Source organism: Zophobas morio, unplaced genomic scaffold (assembly GCF_036711695.1).
Source record: "Zophobas morio isolate AGI-343-1 ecotype UQ-CSIRO unplaced genomic scaffold, CSIRO_AGI_Zmor_V1 ptg000026l, whole genome shotgun sequence".
Taxonomy (NCBI): Eukaryota; Metazoa; Arthropoda; class Insecta; order Coleoptera; family Tenebrionidae; genus Zophobas; species Zophobas morio.
The window spans coordinates 799391-822631 of record NW_026972131.1 but is presented as its reverse complement, the minus strand read 5'-3'; the positions used below and the strand labels follow the sequence as shown (position 1 = coordinate 822631).

The following is a 23241-nucleotide window of genomic DNA, read 5'->3' as shown; positions in this document are numbered from 1 at the left end:
AACCATAAACAACCATATCCCTAAATATGTCAAACGACGCCAAATTCAAATATTATTCATCGTGTGTATTCAAGTGTTCATTTCCAATATCATAGATCTAAGGAAAAGCATACGATTTGTTTTTATATTTATTATTGTGTGGGAGCATTTTTTTTAAACGGCATTCTTCAGTTTTCGATTTTACGATTTTTTAATTATTCCATTTTTTGCTTTATTTGTTCTCCGATTTTACAATTTTTTGAGTTGTAAACTTGTAGTATTTTAATTTTTCGATTTCGTGTTTTTCTATTTTCCAGTTAAAGAATAAATTTATCCAAACTAAAATATTGGAAAATCGGAAAATTGTATCATTGAAACAAATTTTAAAATGAAAAATCCAAAAATTTCAAAATGAAAATCGAGAAACTAAAAAATCAAAAAATTGAAAAATTGTAAAAACATAGAACAATTAAAAATAAAACTGCAAAAACGGTAATTGAAAAATTGGAAAAACGAAAAATAAAAAATCCCGAAATTGAAACATCAAAAAATCGAAAAACGAAACAATTTTGCAATTTTTCAATTTTAAAGTTTTCAAGTTCTTGATTTCCAATTTTTATCAAAATAAAATTTTGCAAAATCGAATAACTGTAACACCGAAACATTAAAAAATGCAACAATTAAAAATCGAGAAATTGAAAAATCGACAAAACCAAACAATTCTGCAATTTTTCGATATAAAATTTTTCAAATACTGGATTTTTCATTTTTTAATTTAACACAAGGACAAATTTGCTCAAACTGAACTTTTGAAAAACCGAAAAATTGTAACACTGTAACATCAAAAATCAAAATAATAAAAAATTGAAAAATTGAAAAAACGAAAAACAAAAATTTCTATAAATTAATTAATCAAAAATACAAACATTTTTAATTTCAAAATCCAAAGATTTTAAAATGAAACTTAAAACATCGAAAAATTGAAAAATCGAAAAATGAAAAAATTGAGAAATTGGATTGGATAATTGAAAAATCGAAAAATTGTAATACTGAAACTTCAAAACCCTGATTAATTAAAAATCGAGAAATTGGAAAATTGACAAAACGAAGCAATTGTGCAATTTTTCGATATAAAATTTTTCAAATTCTCGATTTTTCATTTTTTAATTGTTCAACAAAGGACAAATTTATTCAAACCGAAATTTTGAATTGATTTGGAAAATCAAAAAATTGAGAAATCGAAGAATTGAAAAAATAAAGAAAACTTGAAAAAAACGAAAAAATGAGATTTAAAAACTTGAAATATCGAAAAATTGAAAAATTGAAAAATCGAAAAATTAAAAAATTGAGAAATTGAACAATGAGATGATTGAAAAAACAATTGAAAAATCGAAAAATTGTAATATTGAAATCTGAAAACCCTGATTAATTAAAAATCGAGAAGGTGAAAAATTGAATAAACGAAAAAAAAAACTTCTATAAATTAAGCAATCAAAAATACAAAAAAAAAAAATTCAAATTTCAAAAATTTTAGAACGAAAACCGGAAAACTAAAAAATGAAGAAATTGTAAAAACGAAACATGGATAAATTAAAAAATTGCGACATTGAAAAAACGAAACACTGAAAAACCGAAAAATTTAAATGTTGAGAAATCGAAGAATTGAAAAAATATAGAAACTGAAAAATCGGAAAATGGAAAAGCCAAAATTTGAATAATAAAAACCCTAATAATGGTTTGAAAGAAGTGAAAAATTAAAAATCGGAAAATTTAAAAATGAAACAATTACAAAATTGTAAATTCGAAAAAAAAAAAAATGGAAACAATGAAGAAATGAGAAATTGAAAATGAAAAATTGAAAAACCAAACTTGAAATATCGAAAAATTTAAAAAATTGAAAACTGAAAATTGGGTAACGAAAAAACAATTAAAAAATGGAACAACGGAGAAAAAGATAGAAACTGTAAATTCGAAAATTTGTAACACTGAAACCTGAAAAAGTAGTAAATTAAACATCTAGGAATTGAAAAATCGAAAAAAACGAAAAATTGTAAAATTCAACACATGGAAAATCGAAAAGTTAAAAAGCAAATTAGAAAATCGAAAAATTAAAATATCTACAAATTAAAAAATCGAAAAATACAAAAATTTTACTGAAAAATGGAACAATTTCATAGTGAAAATCGAAAAACTGAAAAATGGAGAAACCGAAAAACTAAAAAATCGAAGAATTATTATCAATTAAGAAAACGAAAAATATAAAAATCTCGAATTGAGAAATCAAAAAATCGAAGAAACAAAATAATTTGAAATTACCTACTAGGAAGTACTTTATTTTTAATTTTTTATTTTCTCAACTTTTCGTTTTTTAATTTTTCAACAAAAGGACAAATTTATTAAAACTGAAATTTAAAAAAAACAAAAAATCGAAAAAGAAACACTGAAAAACCCATTTAAAAATTGAGATATCGAAGAATTGAAATAATAAGGAAACTGAAAATCGAATAATTAAAAGATTAAAACAATTGAAAAATCGAAAAATTGTAATATTGAAACCTGAAAACCTTGATTAATTAAAAATCGAGGAAGTGAAAAATCGAAAAAACGAAAAACAAAAACTTCTATAAATTAAACAATCAAAAATACAAAAAAAAAAATCAAAATCCAAACATTTTAAAAAAGAAATATGGAAAAATTGAAAACTTGCAGCATCGAAAAGACGAAACACTGAAAAACCGAGAAATCGAAGAATTGAAAAAATACAGAAACTGAAAAATCGGAAAATGGAAAAGCCAAAAATTGAATAATGAAAACTCTAATAAAAAAAATTGAAAAAATTGGCAAGGTGAAAATTGGGTAACGAAAAAAGAACTAAAAAATGGAACAACTGAGAAAAAGATAGAAACTGTAAAATCGAAAATTTGTAACATTGAAACCTGAAATAGTGATAAATTAAAAATCTAGGAATTAAAAAATCGAAAAAACAAAAAATTGTAAAATTCAACAGACAGAAAATCGAAAAGTTAAAAAGCAAATTAGAAAATCGAAAAATTAAAATATCTACAAATTTAAAAATCGAAAAATACAAAAATTTTACTGAAAAATGCAACAATTTCATAATGAAAATCGAAAAACTAAAAAATGGAAAAATCGAAACACGGAAAAATTGAAAAATTATCAATTAAGAAAACGAAAAATATAAAAATCTCAAATTGAGAATTTAAAAATTCGAAGAAACGAAGTAATTTGGAATTACCTACTTGGAAGTACTTAATTTTTAATTTTTTATTTTCTCAATTTTTCCTTTTTTAATTTTTCAACCAAAAGACAAATTTATTAAAACTGAAATTTTAAAAAATCAAAAAAATGGATAATTGTAACACTAAAAAATTGAATAATCAAAAAATTAAAGACTGAAAATCGAAAAAGAAACACTGAAGACCCAAAATTTAAAAATTGAGATATCGAAGAATTGAAAAAATAAAGAAACTCAAAATCGAATAATTATTATGTTAAAACTATTGAAAAATCGAAAAATTGTAATATTGAAACCTGAAAACCTTGATTAATTAAAAATCGAGAAAGTGAAAAATTGAAAAAACGAAAAACAAAAACTTCTTTAAATTAAACAATAAAAAAAAAATGTTTTCAAAATCCAAAAATTTTAAAACTAAAATATTTAAAAATCGAGAAATTGAAAAATCGACAAAACCCAACAATTCTGCAATTTTTCGATTTAATATTTTTCAAATTGTCGATTTTTTATTTTTTAATTGATTAACAAAAGGACAAATTGATGCGAACTGAACTTTTGAAAAACCGAAAAATTCACACACTGAAACATCAAAAACAAAATAATTAAAAATCGAGAAATTGAAAAAATCAACAAAAAGAAACAATTTTGCAGTTTTTCGATATAAAATTTTTCAAATACTCGATTTTTATTTCTTCATTTTCTCGATTTGTCATTTTTTAATTCTTCAACAAAAAGACAAATTGATTCAAACCGAAATTTTGAATTGAATAGAAAAATCAAAAAATTGAGAAATTGAAGAATTGAAAAAATAACGAAAACTTGAAAAAGCCGAAAAAATGAGACTTAAAAACTGAAAAATGAAACTTGAAATATCGAAAAATTTAAAAATTGAAAAATCGAAAAATGAAAAAATTGAGAAATCGAACAATGGGATAATTCAAAAAACAATTGAAAAATCGAAAAATTGTAATATTGAAACCTGAAAACCCTGATTAATTAAAAATCGAGAACACAGCATATCGAGAAAGTGAAAAATTGAAAAAACGAAAAACAAAAACTTCTATAAATTAAACAATCAAAAATACAAAAAAAAAATTAATTTCAAAGTTCAAAAATTTTAAAATGAAAACCGGAAAACTAAAAAATTAAGGAATTGTAAAAACGAAACACTAAAAACCGAAAAATTTAAAAGTTGAGAAATCAAAAAATTAAAAAAATGCAGAAACTGAATAAACCGAAAATGGAAAAGTCAAAACTTGAATAATAAAGACCCTAATAATTATTTGAAAAAAGAGAAAAATTAAAAATCGGCAAATTTAAAAATGAAACAATTACAAAATTGTAAATTTGAAAAAAAAAATAAAAATGGAAAAATCGAAGAAATGAAAAATTGAAAAACCAAACTTGAAATATCGAAAAATTGAAAAAATTAGCAAACTGAAAATTGCATAACGAAAAAACAATTAAAGAATGGAACATCTGAGAAAAAGATAGAAACTGTAAAGTCGAAAATGTAACATAGAAACAAGAAAAAGTGATAAATTAAAAATCTAGGAATTGAAAAATGGAAAAAACGAAAAATTGTAAAATTCAACACATAGAAAATCGAAAACTTGAAAAGCAAATTAGAAAATCGAAAAATTAAAAATCTACAAATTAAAAAATCGAAAAATACGAAAATTTTATTGAAAAATGCAACAATTCCATAATGAAAATCGAAAAACTAAAAAATGGAGAAATCGAAACGCGGAAAAATCGAAAAATTATCAATTAAGAAAACGAAAAATATAAAAATTTCGGATTGAGAAATCAAAAAATCCAAGAAACCACATAATATACATAATTTGGAAGTACTTTATTTTTAATTTTTTATTTTCTCAATTTTTCGTTTAATTTTTCAACAAAAGAACAAACTTATTAAAACTGAAATTTTAAAAAACCAAAAAATCGGAAAATTGTGAAACAGAAAAACTGAAAAATCTAAAAATTAAAAAATGAAAAATAGAAAAAGAAACATTGAAAAACCGACCAATTTAAAAATTGAGAAATCGAAGAACTGCAAAAATAAAAAACTCAAAATCGAATAATCAAGAGGTCAACAATTGGAAAAGGAAAAATTGTAACCTTAAAAATGAAAAAACTGAAAATTTAATTGAGAAATACGTAGAAAAATACGGAAAACAAAATTAACGTATGCTCTCGTTTTGAGCCTTGTTCTATGGTCCCCGGTGTCAATAGTTCGAATAAACTCCGCAGGTGGCACCCCAATTTTTAATAAAGCCGACATGACCACAAAATGACAGTTGATGTGTTGGGATGTAGGTTATAATAGAATCTATTTTTGTACTCGTTTGGACTAATTTAAACAGACATGTAAATTCGAGAACGCAAAATGTCGCAAATAATGATGATAATTGCTGCCGCCCATCTGGTATACTGCCCCTTTACCAAAGTAGAAGAAAGTTTTAATTTGCAGGCTATGCACGACATTTTATATCATAGATGGAATCTGAGTCAGGTAGATTTTAATAATAGTCGCTTTTCTTTTCCTGTGTGAACAAGTGAAGTAAAATTAGTACACGCTCGTTAAATAAAACAGGACACATTTTGTTCAGAAGTGATACGAAACTTTTACCAAATTAACGTAAAAGTTTGTTTAATTAATATTTTGTTATAGTATGACCATCTAGAGTTTCCTGGAGTCGTGCCACGAACCTTCATAGGACCCTTATTTATTTCATTAATTGTTTCTCCCGTTGTGTTTGTCTTGCAAAATTTCGAAATTAGTAAATTTTGGGCTCAATATATAGGTATGCACTATATAACAAGAAGAACGTTTTTTTATTGTGATTATTTTCAGTTCGCTTTGCCTTGGGAGGATGTGTGATCGCCAGTTTTCATGTTCTGTCTCAAACTTTATGCAAAATCTTCGGGCCAAAGTGGTTGCATTGGTTTATGGCAATCACTGTAACCCAAAGTCATTTTATGTTTTATCTGAGCCGCCCTTTACCTAATATATTTGCCCTACCTCTTGGTATAATACTCACTTTGTTGTTTTTCAATAATGATTTTTTTTTCCTTTCTAGTTTTATTTGCTTTGAACAGTTGGCTCAAAAATGATAGTAAACAATTTATACTGTTCTCAGGAGCTGCGGTGATTATTTTTAGGGCTGAGTTAGTGTTATTTTTGGGGTTACTACTTCTTTATGATTTATTATATAAACGAATTACTATTAAACGGTAGGTCAGTAAGATAAAATTAAGTTTTAAATTATGATATAATTGTTATTATTTTTAGACTTTTTCAATTGGCTGTTCCTGCAGGGATGGCATTTTTATCACTGTCTGTTATAGTGGATTCCATATTTTGGAATCGACCATTGTGGCCAGAAGGTGAAGTTTTGTGGTTTAATGTAGTGTGGAACAGAAGCTCAGATTATGGTGTATCCTTTATTATCTGGGAACATATGAGTGGGGTCTTTCAGTAATTAGACTATGACAACAAATCAAGAGTGTCTGGTAGACTTTCCCTTTCTAGTTATGACTTTTCCCATATATGAACTTAACTTAGTTTAGACTTTACCATTTATGTGGTATTTTTATTCAGCCCTTCCTCGAGGAATGGCTGCGTCAATATTTCTAGTTCCTATAGGCTTTTATCTGGACGATCGCGCAAGGAAGTTATGCATTTCAGCAATCCTATTTGTATTTTTATATTCATTTTTACCACATAAAGAGCTTCGATTTATCATTTACATTTACCCATTTTTGAACGTGGCAGCGGCAACAGCTTGTCACAGAATGTAAGTATTCAATTAATGATTTGTATTATCCGTTCACGATCTTTATATAGTGGGGTTGGCCATGAAAATCTAGTGAGTTTGTTGGTAATCAATGCAGAAGAATAAAAATTCCCTGAACTTTTTTCGTTAGGTTATGTTTTATTGAATTAAAGGTTAAAAAATATGCCAGAAATATAAACATTGTTGCCGATACTTTCAGTTTTCACTAGCAATGACCAAGTTAACGGTATCCATTTAAAACTTTACGCTATTTAAAACAGTTATTCGGCTTTTTGTAAGTGTTTATTTCATATGTAAGAAACAAACACTAAAATTTCACTTAAACATTGTTTTTACTTCCCGAGCGTAAGCAAAAAATCGTAATCGAGTCCGTCGGCCGACTCTCTACTTTTACGTTTTCTCGATCTTTCATGACCCCTAGAAGACGAAGAAATAGGTCTCCCATTTCCGTCTGTCTGTCCGTCTGTCCGTCCGTCTGTCCGTCTGTCCGTCTGTCCGTCTGCCGTCCCGGATTTTTATTAGACAGATAATCTCCGAAAGTACTCGACCGATTGTTGTGAAATTTTGTACTTATATTAAGAATATCATGTAGATGGTAAAACGCTAACCAAAATTTGTCTAATCATCCCCACCACTAATGCGATGACGTCACTTCAAAATTGTACATAGTAAATGGGTTTTCAATTGTATAAAATAACATAGTCCTACACATGTAGTTTACAACTCTGAATCGACTTTTCACCCGAAACGTCCAGATTTTTGGAAAAAAAATCAAAATTATAAAACAATATTTTGAAATTTAATTTTTAATCTGCTAACCAGAATGCTTTGAAATGTTGCAGATGTTTTAAGGCTATAAAGAGCATCATAAATCTTTAGTCAAAAAATATTTGCTTATCCCCTCCAAAAACTTGATGACGTCAGCTCAAAAGTTTGTGGAATAAATCATATCTAAAATGTACAAAATATGATGAGTCTGTACTTGTGATCTATCACTCCATTCATATTTTTTGGATTTGCATATACAGGGTGACTCAAAAAAAATTAATGAATGCGTAAATATATTTTATTGATTTAATCAGGAACTACAAAACCGAATGCTCTGAAATCATGCAGATGTTTTAAGGTCATAAAGAGCATAATAAATGTTTAGTCAAAATATATTTGCTTATCCCCTCCAAAAACTTGATGACGTCAGCTCGAAAGTTTGCCGAATAATAAATCATATCTAAAATGTACACAATATGATGAGCCTGTACTTGTCATTTATCACTCCATTCATATTTTTTGGATTTGCATATACAGAGTGACTCAAAAAAATTAATGAATGCGTAAATATATTTTATTGATTTAATCAGGAACTACAAAACCGAATGCTCTGAAATCTTGCAGATGTTTTAAGGTCATAAAGAGCATAATAAATGTTTAGTCAAAATATATTTGCTTATCCCCTCCAAAAACTTGATGACGTCAGCTCGAAAGTTTGCCGAATAAATCATATCTAAAATGTACAAAATATGATGAGCCTGTACTTGTCATTTATCACTCCATTCATATTTTTTGGATTTGCATATACAGGGTGATTCAAGAAAATAAATGAAAGCGTAAATTTATTTTACTGATTTACTCAGGAACTACAAAACCGAATGCTTCGAAATCTTGAAGATATTTTAAAATTATCATAAGCATGGTAAATTTTTGATCAATACGTATTTGGTCGTCCCCCCTAAAAAAATTATGACGTCACCACAAAATTTTGCTGAATAAATCCTATCTAATATGTACAAAATATGGTGAGTCTCTTCTTGTGATTTATCATTCCATTCAAATTTTTTCGATTTGCATATACAGGGTGACTCAAAAAAATTAATGAATGCGTAAATTTATTTTATTGATTTAATCAGGAACTACAAAACCGAATGCTTTGAAATCTTGCAGATGTTTTAAGGTTATAAAGAGCATAATAAATGTTTAGTCAAAATATATTTGGTTATCTTCTACAAAAAACTGATGACGTCAGCTCAAAAGTTTGCCGAATAAATCGTATCTAAAATGTACAAAATATGATGAGTCTGTACTTGTGATTTATCATTCCATTCATATTTTTGGATTTGCATATGCAGGGTGACTCAAAAAAATTAATGAAGGCGTGAATTTATTTTATCGATTTAATCAGGAATTACAAAACCGAATGCTTTGAAATCTTGGGAATATTTTAAAGTTATTATAAGCATGGTAAACTTTTGTTCAAAATGTATTTGTTCATCCCTCCTAAAAAAATTGATGACGTCACCCTTAAATTTTGCTGAATAAATCCTATCTAAAATGCAAAAAATATGATGAGTTTGTACTTGTGATTTATCATTCCATTCATATTTTTTAGATTTTCTTAAGAGGTGGTTCAAAAAAATTAATGAAGTCAATTTATTTTATTGATTAAATTAAAGGCAACACTTATTATTAGTATTACACCCCGACCAACCCAATTTGGTAGACACAAAATTTGTTAAAGGAAAAACTCGGTTGAAACATAAGGGTAGCACGCTTATTTACATCGACTTTAACATTACAGACCTGCATTTGTTTTATGCGCTCACTTGGTTCCGCGAATGTGAAATAGACATGTTTATAATCAACCAATTGTGAATTTCACCGTCAAGAATTAAAATAAAACCCAATGTTTTATATAATAAGCGGAAGTCGAAGCAATAAAACCGATGGTCGTTTTGTTTACAGTTTCTCTGTTTGACTCTCACGTATGCTGTTACGCTTGTCATCTTAAATTAAGAATGTTTATACATAAACGATTTTCAGTTGCCGTATACGTGAGTAAATTGTTTCGTTATTTTATTGATTATAAAAAATCAATATTCAAAACGACCCAATTCATTTTCCCGAAAATTTGGGAATACAATAATTTTATTCTTAGTATTACACTACATCTATCCCAACTGATATACGTGTCCTTGCAAAAATGTTGACGTCATCGCAATTTTTTTTAAATTCCCACTACAAAAATGTAATGAGAAAAAAACACAATAGCCATGCAGTCGTCAAGTTTCCGACAGCGAGGGAAGTACTGTCTAAACTCTTTAGACCAATTTTTTCTTTACAATTTGTCTAATGGGTTGACTTGTTTAATAACGAAAATCTACTCTCTCCGGAAGTAAGGCATATAAATAAAATTTTTCTAGGGCTCTATCATATTATTTTCCCAAAATTTATCATCTCGTTGAATTAAGCATTATTTAAATTGGTCATTTTATAAATTTCTACGATAGCGTTTTTGTTTATTAAGCCGTCTGGCGATTCCGCTAAAAATGTACAAACCGCATTGTCTTATTGTCAGTGTGGTGTTACTGCGGAACGCTTCAGTTGCCCTTGCTTCATTTTCTATGCAAAGATTTTGGGAGAGTACAATCGCACACAAATGTTTTGAGCCTATGGGCGGATCATTTTTGCCGGTCGTCACCGAAGGAGGCGGTCCAAATCGTCTAAGGGCAGAATTTGTAGGTAGGCTCAAACTACAACGAAATTTACGTGTTGACCAAATTCTTACCCTGAATTAGTTTTAATTTTATAAATACTTACTCTGAATTAGTTTGAATTTTATAAATACCCTATCTAAAATGTTCAGAATATGATGGGTCTATACTTGTGATTTACCATTCCATTAATATTTTTTGGATTTGTTTATGCATACAGGGTGACTCAAAAAAAAATAATGACTGAGTCCATTTATTTTATTGAAGAAATCAAGAATTGCAAAACTGAATACTTTGAAATCTTGTCAATTAGTTAGAAAAAAAAAACCTGTCCTGCTCTAATAACATCGAGAATATGCTCAAAATCACACTAATATTAGGTCTAATTGTGCCGACCATAGTTATAAAATTCACATTAAAGTAAGTCACGGACATTTTTTGAAGTGTACTACATTTCAAAAAGCAAAAAAAATGTTCAGTTTATAAACTTCATAATTTTGGTTTAAAGTTTATCAATCATATTTGACGCTTTATTTTATCCGTTCCATTTGTTATCCTTTACTGCGGTCTCTCTTGGGTCGAGGTGTAAGACCGGACCGAACGTTCTTCGACCGATAGGAGAATTTATTACTTCCGACATCTTTTCGGTGACAAATTTAATCTTTGCATACTTCAGCCTAGTTAGTGAACTCGTTGTGACCACTGAAATATACAAAGAGTAAATTTTGAAACGGAACGAAAGTCGAAGAATACTTTCAAAGCCACGATCAAAATGTATTTGCTTATCTTCGCCAAAAAATGCATGACGTCATCGTAAAATTTGATGTGATGAGTCTATACCTGTGATTTATCATTGCAGTAATATTTTTTAGATTTACTTATACAGCCTGTCTCAAAAAAAGGTCACTTCGATTTTCGATTTTTCGTTTTTTCGACCAACAGTTTCATCGAATTAGATTTTTCAGTTTCCATTTTTCTATCAACTTTTCGATTTTATTACTTTCTAATTTTCTGATTTTTCAAATTTGCGGTATTTTGATTTTTCGAGTTTTCAGTTTTTTCGTTTTTCGATTTTTTAATTTTTCGTTTTTTTGATTTTTCGATGTTTCGATTTTTTAATTTGCCATTCTTTCAATTTTCGATTTTTCGTCTTTCCATTTTTAGATTTTTTGATTTTTCTGTTCGTCAGTTTTTAGACTTTGGAATTTTTTTGCATTTTTCGATTATATTTTACTTTCCGATTTTTTTGATTTTTGAATTCTCGATTTTACGTTTTTAATTCTTCGATTTCCGATTTTTCAATTTTCCGGTTTTTTAATTATTCTATTCTCGATTTTTCGGTTTTATTTTTCGACCTTCGATTTTTCAACTTTCGATTATTCGATTTTCCATTTTCTGATTTTACGATTTTTCGATTTGCGATTTTTCGATTTTCGTTTTTCCGCTTTTGTGGTTTTTCGATTTTTCTGTTTGTTTCAGTTTTTATGGTTCTGCAATTTGCAGCTTTTAGATTTCAATTTTGTTACTTTCCGATTTTCCACTTTTCGATTTTTTGATTTTTTTTTCGATCGTCGTTTTTTCGATTTTCATTTTTTCGATTTTTTGATTTTTCAATTTTTAGGCCTTGCAATTTTTTTACTTTTCGCTTTTTCGATTTTTATTTTAGTTTCGGATTATTCGATTTTTGAATTTTCGTTTTTTTTTTAATTTTTCGATTTCCGATTTTTTAATTTTTCGATTTTTCGGTTTTTTTAATTTGTCGATTCTCGATATTCCGATTTTCGATTTTCCAATCTTCGATTTTTCAATTTCCAGTTTTCGATTTTCCACTTTTTGATTTTACGATTTTTCGATTTTTCTGTTCGTCAGTTTTTAGGCTTTGCAATTTGTTTACTTTTCGATTTTTCGATAATTTTTTTCCAGTTTTTTGATTTTTGAATTGTCGACTTTTAGAGTTTTCAATATTATGAATTTTCGAATTTTCGGTTTTCCTATTTTTCGATTTTTGATTTTTCCATTTTTCGGTTTTTTGATTTTTCAATTCTCGGTTTTTCAATCTTGCAAATTTTCGATTTTTCAGATTTGTGAATTTCCAGTTTTTCGATCGACCTACGTATTAGATTCATTGAATTTTCGATTTTCGGTTTTTCCATTTTTAGATTTTTGATTTTCCACTTTTCGATTTTTTGATTTTTTTTTCGATCGTCGTTTTTTCGATTTTCATTTTTTCGATTTTTTGATTTTTCAATTTTTAGGCCTTGCAATTTTTTTACTTTTCGCTTTTTCGAGTATTTGTTTCATCGGATTTTCGAGTTTTCGATTTTCGATTTTTCGGTTTTTCCATTTTCCGATTTTCGATTTTTCGATTTTCCATGTTTAGATATTTTTCGATTTTTTTTTATTTTTCGATTGTTCTGTTCGTCAGTTTTGAGACTTTGCAATTTTTACTTTTCCACTTTTCTATTATTTTAGTTTCGGATTATTCGATTTTTGAATTTTCGTTTTTTTTTAATTTTTCGATTTCCGATTTTTTAATTTTTCGATTTTTCGGTTTTTTAATTTGTCGATTCTCGATATTCCGATTTTCGATTTTCCAATCTTCGATTTTTCAATTTCCAGTTTTCGATTTTCCACTTTTTGATTTTACGATTTTTCGATTTTTCTGTTCGTCAGTTTTTAGGCTTTGCAATTTGTTTACTTTTCGATTTTTCGATAATTTTTTTCCAGTTTTTTGATTTTTGAATTGTCGACTTTTAGAGTTTTCAATATTATGAATTTTCGAATTTTCGGTTTTCCTATTTTTCGATTTTTGATTTTTCCATTTTTCGGTTTTTTGATTTTTCAATTCTCGGTTTTTCAATCTTGCAAATTTTCGATTTTTCAAATTTGTGAATTTCCAGTTTTTCGATCGACCTACGTATTAGATTCATTGAATTTTCGATTTTCGGTTTTTCCATTTTTAGATTTTTGATTTTCCAGTTTTGTATTTTCAGATTTTCTGTTTTTCACGTCTTTGATTTATCAAATTTTCGATTTTTCGGCTTTTCGATTTTTCGATATTTGATTTTCGAATTTTCGATTTTTCAGCTTTTAGACTTCATTTTTTTTATTTTTCGATTTTCCATATTTTCGAGTTTCAATTTTCAGATTTTTGATTTTTCGATTTTCTTTTTAAATTTTTAAATTTTTCGGTTTTGATTTTTCGAATTTTTGATTTTTAATTTTTCCATTCTTCGGTTTTTAGACTTCAATTTTCTTTCTTTTAAATTTTTCGATATTCTATTTTCCGCTTTTCAGAATTTTCGATTTTCAGTTTTCAGACTTTCGATCATTAGAACTTTGGATTTTTCAGTTTTATGATTTTTCGATTTTTAGAAAATTTGAGTAGTCGAATTTTCAATTTGTCCATTGTCGATTTTTAGAATTTTCGGATTTTCAATTTTTCCATTCTCGACTGTTAGACTTCAATTTTGTTACTTTCCGATTTTTTGGTTTTCGATTTTCCAATTTTCAGAATTTCCAAGTTTCTTTATTCACATTTTCGATTTTAGATTTTTCGAATTTTTATTTTTCCAATTTTTTGCTTTTTCGATTTTTCTGTTCGTTTCAGTTTTTAGGCTTTGCAATTTTTTTTACTTTATATATTTTGATTATTTTAATTTCCGATTTTTTTTATTTTTGTTTTTGATTTTTTTAATTTTCAATATTACAAATTTTTGACTTTTCGATTTTTTGGCTTTCCCGTTTTTCAATTTTCGATTTTTCGATTTTTGAGGTTTGTGAATTTCCACTTTTCGATCGACCTAGGTTTTTGATTCATTGAATTTTCGATTTTTCGATTAGCCATTTTTAGATTTTCGATTTTTACGATTTGTATTTTTCGATTTTCTGTTTTTTGCGTTAGTGAATTTCAGTTTTTCCGATTTTTGATTTTGCGCATATTTGATTAATCAAATTTTCGAAAAAGTTACCATGCTTACAAAAACTTCAAAACATTTACAATATTTCACGGTATTCAGTTTTGCTATTCTTGATTTCTTCAATAAAATAAATTGACTCAGTCATTAACTTTTTTGAGACACCCTGTATAACCAAATCTAAAAAATATTAATGCAGTGATAAATCACAAGTATAAAACTCATCATATTTTACACATTTAAGATAGGATTTATTCTGCAAAATTTTGAGGTGACGTCAAAAATTTTTTAGAGGGGATAAGCAAATATATTTTAATTAAAAATGTATCATGTTTATCATGATTTTAAAACAAATAAATAAACAGATATATTTTGATTAATAATTTACCACGCTTACAATAACCTTAAAACGTCTGGAAGATTTCAAAGGATTTAGTTTTCCAATTCTTGTGTTATTCAGTAAAATAAATTCACGCATTCATTTTTTTTTGAGTCAACCTGTATAAGCAAACCTAAAAAATATGAATACAATAATAAATTACAAGTATTAAACTGATCATATGTATTTTGCACATTTCAGGTGGAATTTATTCGGCAAAATTTTGAACACTTTTTTGCCTTTTTTTTTCTTAATATACATAACCATATTTTCACAACAAGAAACTTAGAACATGGTTAAAACGGTACATTTTTTTGAAATTATGGGGAGGAGCCTAATTGCAAAATCGATATTGCTTCATACAAATTTTCCATTTTACACATGTTTTAAGTTTCATGTTGTGAAAAGAAGTCTACACATATTAATTCATTTAAATGATTTAATTGATTTATCCAACGGGCATAGCCCACATAGGGATACATAATTAAAACAAAAAGGCAAAATGGAAGCCCGCCCACCCACCCTGTTTCAAATGTGATGATTTGTTTTTATTCATCGTGAACCAAGAGGGCGGAGCTTAACTGCAAAATTTACAAGAAATTAAAAACAACACAAGATTTGAGTATCGTATTGTTCAAAGAATACTTTGTATATTAAGACAAAAATGCAAAAGATAAACCCCGCCCACCCACCCCCTCTAAATTGTGATGATTTTTTTTTATTCTTAGAAACTCAAAACACGTTTAATTGTAGACAAATACGGATCTTGCAGTTAAACTTCCCCCCTTGATCTGACAACGAATGGATAATTCATCACAATTGAGAATTGAGATCGTGGCGGGCATGGGTGAGCCCTAATTTTGGCTTAATTTTTTTAAATATTTATACATAGTATTCTTTGCACAACATGACACTCAAAAACATCTTTTTAATTTCTCGTAGGGAAATAAGGATTTTGCATTTAAGCTCCGCCTTCTTGGTTCATGACGAATAAAAAAAATCATCACAATTGAGATAGGGTGGGTGGGCGGGGCTTATATTTTGCTTTTTTTCTTAATATACGTAGTGGCTGTGTCAGAACAAGAAACTTAAAAATGTTTAAAATGGCAAATTCTTGTAGACAAATATAGATCTTCCAATTACGCTCCGCCCCTTGATCTGACAACGAATGAAAAATTAATCACAATTAAGAATTGAGATCGTGGCGGGCATGGGTGAGGCCTATATATGGTATTCTTTAAACAACACGATGCTCAAAAATATATTTTTCATTCTCGTAGAGAAATAAGGATTTTGCAGTTAAGCACCGCCTTCTTGGCTCACGGCGAATAAAAAAAATCATCACAATTGAGATAGGGCGGGTGGGCGGGGCTACATTTTGCCTTTTTTTCTTAAAATGTGTAGACTTATCTCGACAACAAGAAACTTAAAACATGTCTAAAATGGTAAATTTGTATGGGAAAATATCGATTTTGCAATTACCCTCCACTCTTCGGTCTGACAACGAATGAAAAATTCATCACGATTGAGATTTCAGACGGATGGGTGGGGCTTCTGTTTTGGTTTTCTTTTTTAATTAATACATTTAATTTTCTTTGAATAACACGATTAGGTACTTTAGAACATATTTCACATGGTAATTTTTCGTAGAAAAATAAGGATTTTACAATTAAGCTCCGCCTCTCGGCTTACGACGGATAGAAAAAATCGTCACAATTGAGATAGGGCGGGTGGGCGGGACTTATATTTTACCTTTTATTTCTTAATATACATAGCCATCTTTTCACAACAAAAAACTTAGAACATGGTTAAAATGTTTTTTTTTTGCAATTATGGGGCGGGGCCTAATCACAAAATCGATATTTCTTTATATCAATTTTCCGTTTTTAACATTTGTTAAGTTTCATGTGGTGAAAAGAAGTCTACACATATTAAAAGAGAAGGGAAAAATACAAGCCCACCCACCCACCCTATCTCAATTGGGATGATTTTTTTTATTCACCGTGAATCAAGGGATCGGACCTTAACTGCAAAATACTTATTTCATTACGAGAAATTGAAAACATCTTTTTGAGAACCGCATTTTTCAAAGGATACTAAGTATATTAAGAAAAAAAGGCAAAATATAAGTGTTGTTTTATGTTTTTGGTTTTTTTCCAAAAATTTGGAATCGGCCCAGTACTTTCGTAGATTATCTGTCTAATAAAAATCGGGACGGCAGACAGACGGAAAGTGGAGACTTATTTCTTCGTCTTCTAGGGGTCATGAAAAGTCGAGAAAACGTAAAAGTAGAGAATCGGCTGACGGAAATAACGATGTTTGAAAATTGTAATATTTTAGTTTTTTTTTTTTATAAACACTCGGCATATTAGAATTAAATTTAATTGATACCACAGCAAAGCACGTACTTTTGTTTACCTCCCCATAAAATATTATAACACAGATCTTAAAATTAATACGATTGTGATTTTTTTGTGAACCGCTTCATTACAAAAATTTTTTAGAAAATTAGAATTAGGCATTCTATTTAAAAAAGTACGTTGCATATTACGCCTCAAAAACAGAACACTCTGTATAGTTGAAAATAATTTTAGTGTATGCTACACGATTTCTATAGTCCTTGTTTTCCCGGGTTAGGTTGGTTAGAGCGCTTAATACCACCGGCACCTGAAGATTATCATCCCGGCAGGTTATGATTCATCAAAGGACAATTACATACAATATTGTAGTGTGTAAAAACATCTATAAAATTATTGTCCCTAATAATTATACTTTCGGGTGAAGCAGGTATCAATTTATAAAAGCACTTGTGGATAAACACTGAAAATAAATATAAATATTAATTTTTGAATACGCATGCTAACAATACATTTGTAGTACCTAATATGTAATTTATGATTAAAAATTCATTTAAAAACGTTATTAGAATAATAAAAAATGAATTTACTTCGTTGTGCATAGTTTAATCTCGTACTACAACAAAAAAATAATAATAATGAAGTATAATCAGAATCACTTATACAAATTATGGTGTTTAATTATAAATTAAAAAAGTTAATCTAGTCTACTTTTCACATTACTTGCTTCAGATTTACGATAAATGAACATAATTTACTCATTTATTTTCGTTTTACATTTTTTTTAGTATTTAATAATTTCATAAAAATGTGTTACGTATCTCAAAACGCTGTATAAATGTTGAAGTCACGTAAACGATCAGATTTGGCCGAATTGCGTAGTCCTTTTCACGACTATTTACATAGAATCATAAACGTGTAAAATAAGTCGGCTTTACTCGAGAAATAATTTATGATGAACTGCTTACTCTCGGAGAATACTTCCCCAATTCGAAGCTTCTTCGCACTGAGAGTATCTCTCGCAAGTAAACTCAGTTTGGCTTGTCCACTGGAGAGAATGTCGCAAGTGGACACGTACGTACCTTAATAACTCTTCTTTGGTATGGATTAAATTTTGAACGGAATCTGACCCAAATAAAACGTCATCGACGTAAAAACAATTCATAATGACTGGATAAGCTAATGGAAATTTTGTTTTTTCTTCTATGCCTAATTGTTATACGCATTTTATAGCTTGATATGATGACGGGGTCAAGCCGTAAGTAACAGTTTGTAATTTGTATGTCTGGACTGGGGTATCGGTAGTTTCGCGCCATAAAATCTTTGATAATTTTGATCATCTGGGTGGATTAAAATGCAGCGACACATTTTTGAAATATCGGCTGTCAAAACGTACTGGTGTTTCCGAAACTGAATAAGAATTGTAAAAAGATCAGGTTGGAGAATCGGACCTGCTAGCAAGTTATCATTCAAGCTAAGATTATTTGAACTTTTACAAGAGCCATCGAATACAACGCGGTGTCTGGTTGTTGTGCTGTTGAGATTTACTACGCAACTGTGTGGTAAATAAAAAGAGTTTTCAGGATTCTTCTATTCCCGATTTTTCGATTTTCCATTAATCATAAAATTTTTCGATTTTTTGGTTGTTTTATTTTTCGATTTGCGATTTTTCGATTTTCGTTTTTCCGCTTTTGTGGTTTTTCGATTTTTCTGTTTGTTTCAGTTTTTATGGTTCTGCAATTTGCAGCTTTTAGATTTCAATTTTGTTACTTTCCGATTTTCCACTTTTCGATTTTTTGATTTTTTTTCGATCGTCGTTTTTTCGATTTTTTGATTTTTCAATTTTTAGGCCTTGCAATTTTTTTACTTTTCGCTTTTTCGAGTATTTGTTTCATCGAATTTTCGATGTTTCGAGTTTTCGATTTTCAATTTTTCCATTTTCCGATTTTCGATTTTTCGATTTTCCATGTTTAGATATTTTTCGATTTTTTTTATTTTTCGATTGTTCTGTTCGTCAGTTTTGAGACTGTAATTTTTACTTTTCCACTTTTCTATTATTTTAGTTTCGGATTATTCGATTTTTTCATTTTTCGATTTCCGATTTCCGATTTTTCGGTTTTTTAATTTGTCGATTCTCGATATTCCGATTTTCGATTTTTCGATTTTCCATTCTTCGATTTTTCAAATTCCAGTTTTCGATTTTCCTTTTTTTGATTTTACTATTTTTCGATTTTTCTGTTCGTCAGTTTTTAGGCTTTGCAATTTGTTCACTTTTCGAATTTTTCGATTATTTTACTTTCCAGTTTTTTGATTTTTGAATTGTCGACTTTTAGAGTTTTCAATATTATGAATTTTCGAATTTTCGGTTTTCCTATTTTTCGATTTTTGATTTTTCCATTTTTCGGTTTTTTGATTTTTCAATTCTCGGTTTTTCAATCTTGCAAATTTTCGATTTTTCAAATTTGTGAATTTCCAGTTTTTCGATCGACCTACGTATTAGATTCATTGAATTTTCGATTTTCGGTTTTTCCATTTTTAGATTTTTGATTTTCCAGTTTTGTATTTTCAGATTTTCTGTTTTTCACGTCTTTGATTTATCAAATTTTCGATTTTTCGGCTTTTCGATTTTTCGATATTTGATTTTCGAATTTTCGATTTTTCAGCTTTTAGACTTCATTTTTTTTATTTTTCGATTTTCCATATTTTCGAGTTTCAATTTTCAGATTTTTGATTTTTCGATTTTCTTTTTAAATTTTTAAATTTTTCGGTTTTGATTTTTCGAATTTTTGATTTTTAATTTTTCCATTCTTCGGTTTTTAGACTTCAATTTTCTTTCTTTTAAATTTTTCGATATTCTATTTTCCGCTTTTCAGAATTTTCGATTTTCAGTTTTCAGACTTTCGATCATTAGAATTTTGGATTTTTCAGTTTTATGATTTTTCGATTTTTAGAAAATTTGAGTAGTCGAATTTTCAATTTGTCCATTGTCGATTTTTAGAATTTTCGGATTTTCAATTTTTCCATTCTCAACTGTTAGACTTCAATTTTGTTACTTTCCGATTTTTTGGTTTTCGATTTTCCAATTTTCAGAATTTCCAAGTTTCTTTATTCACATTTTCGATTTTAGATTTTTCGAATTTTTATTTTTCCAATTTTTTGCTTTTTCGATTTTTCTGTTCGTTTCAGTTTTTAGGCTTTGCAATTTTTTTTACTTTATATATTTTGATTATTTTAATTTCCGATTTTTTTTATTTTTGTTTTTGATTTTTTTAATTTTCAATATTACAAATTTTTGACTTTTCGATTTTTTGGCTTTCCCGTTTTTCAATTTTCGATTTTTCGATTTTTGAGGTTTGTGAATTTCCACTTTTCGATCGACCTAGGTTTTTGATTTGTATTTTTCGATTTTCTGTTTTTTGCGTTAGTGAATTTCAGTTTTTCCGATTTTTGATTTTGCGCATATTTGATTAATCAAATTTTCGAAAAAGTTACCATGCTTACAAAAACTTCAAAACATCTACAATATTTCAAAGTATTCAGTTTTGCTATTCTTGATTTCTTCAATAAAATAAATTGACTCAGTCATTAACTTGTTTGAGACACCTGTATAACCAAATCTAAAAAATATTAATGCAGTGATAAATCACAAGTATAAAACTCATCATATTTTATACATCTAAGATAGGATTTATTCTGCAAAATTTTGAGGTGACGTCAAAAATTTTTTAGAGGGGATAAGCAAATATATTTTAATTAAAAATGTATCATGTTTATCATGATTTTAAAACATCTGCAAGATTTCAAAGTATTCGATTTTGCAAATTCAAAATTAAATTGCAAAATATTGTTTTATAATTTTGAATTTTTTTTCCAAAAATCTGGACGTTTCGGATAAACTACATGTGTAGGACTATGTTACTGTATACAATTTAAAACCCATTTGCTATGCATAAATTTGAAGTGACGTCATCACATTATTGGTGGGGATAATTAGACAAATTTAATAATTTTGCGACATTTATGAAAAAAATATCAGTGTTACTGATCGTTTCAGGGTGGGGGGATGGTAAGAATGCTACCTGCGGTAGACGGGGAAACAACCCCGATTCTTAGTACTCAACAAATATCAAATCCTACTTTAGTATATAAAGATCGTGAATGGATATTTTTGTTTGAAAAAACTCACTTGCAACATACGCGTAACATGCGCACATTGTTTTAGCTGGGAAAATAGAAATAAATCACCAATACATCATCTACTGTCGCTGGGAGTGTGTGGTCACTTGGTGGTTAACGTTTTATTCACCTTGTTCTTGCTGAGTATTTCGGGAACGAACTACCCTGGAGGAACTGCAATTTCACACTTACATCGCTTAGCAAAAGACGACCACAACGTAAGTGTACATATTGCTAATCTTGCAGCCCAGACTGGGGTTTCGCGATTTACTCAAGTGAATCCAAATTGGACGTACGTTTTAACTTTTTATTAAATCCGTGTGTTTGAAAATACAATTTTTAGATATAATAAGCAAGAACATTTAAAACCAGGCAGCCCCGAAATGTTTGAATACACTCATCTAATTACTGAAGCCAAAAGCAAATTCTCTCCAAACTTAAAACCATACACTGCAACTCATGATGTAATTGACAGTGTTGAAGCTTTTCATCAAATATCGTTCAACTATTTCTCTATTCCACCCATAAAAATTAAGACAAGACCAGTATTGTTTATCTTGAAAAGGAGGGATAATTATAAGGATTTTTTAAATTTGGGGAATTATACCGAAAATAGTTTTGCTGAAGACGATGATCCGGAATCACAGGAAGAGTTTAAATCGCACGAAATAGATACAAAAACTGAAAGTGAAGAGTTAGATAAGACAAATGAATATGAAGAGGAAAGAGCAGGTGTTGATTCCAAAGAAAAAGTGTATAAATCCAGGAATGATGTTAACATTTCGCAGACAAATCGTGGCGAAAATGAAGTAGCCGCGTCTAAGGAAAATAACAAAAATTCGGAAGTTTTAATAACTCCCGAAAAGGTGGAAACTAGTCAGAATGTTTCTAGTAAGAGTCCCGAGAAAAAACAGACGATAGAGATAGGAAAAAAGACGAAATATGGTACCGAAAAACGATCTCTGGATTATAATGTACGTCCGAAAGAAATTCCGAAAAAAGAAATTAAAAAAGTGGACACAAAGACATTAAATACGGACGATAAGAAGTTAACACCACAAGTAAAAAATGTTTTGAAACAAGACAAGAATATTACTGTTGAAAAGCAAACTGTTAAGAAAAACATAAAAAAAATAATTCAGAAATACAGAAGAAAAAAACAAGATGAAGGAGATGCAGACAATTTTGAACAAAAAGGTCTGCACACCAAAGACTCCATTAAAAAAATAATAGAAGAAGAAAAAGTAAAACAAGCCGAAGAGGAGATTGCAAAAATTCAGCAACAAATCTTTGACATTATTGAAACCAGTCCCAATATCATTAACAAAGACATAATTAAAGAAAAGTTGGACGAAACGATTAAAAACGAACTAAGCAATATTGTAAAAACAAGTAAAATAAGCGATCCTCCGCGAAAAAAAGCCTTAGAGGATAGAAAGAAGACGCGCGCATTTGAAGAGTCTTCTAAATGGGTTAAACCAAAGTTGCCACATTTGCATAAGTCGCTGGATGAAAAATCGAAATTTGATCAGGTTGATGCAAAAGCGGTTGATTTTTTTGAACCTTCAAAGAATCAACCAAAAAATGTAGCTGATGGCGAAAAAAATCGTGAGTCGATTATTAACGAAACTGAAGATGGCGAAGCCGTTACGGATGAATCGGACAGTAAAGATAAATTTAGTCAAATGTCTGAACGGTTTTTACAAGCTAGTAAAAAGATTTCCGATATAATGACGCTCATTGATGAAATTGTGGATACTATGGAAATATCGGAAGATAGTGAGGAATGATTGCAATATTTGTTTTCCTAAAAATGGATGCCGTTGTTTTGAGTTGTAAATAAATGTTTGTTTTCTTGTTGTGTTTGATGTTTTATTTAAAAGCTGCGC

At 28.6% G+C, this 23241-nt stretch overlaps 1 protein-coding gene across 1 annotated transcript; it reads left to right on the top strand.

The window, feature by feature from the left end:
- Positions 1-5520: 5520 nt before the first annotated feature.
- On the top strand, positions 5521-23213 carry LOC135136137 (dol-P-Man:Man(7)GlcNAc(2)-PP-Dol alpha-1,6-mannosyltransferase). The gene is made up of 8 exons (XM_064065271.1): positions 5521-5753; positions 5913-6045; positions 6096-6269; positions 6322-6475; positions 6534-6678; positions 6812-7038; positions 21399-21644; positions 21696-23213. Exons 1-8 carry the CDS (start codon positions 5628-5630, stop codon positions 23140-23142), a joined length of 2652 nt encoding a protein of 883 aa, XP_063921341.1. The 5' UTR covers positions 5521-5627; the 3' UTR covers positions 23143-23213.
- Positions 23214-23241: the final 28 nt, after the last annotated feature.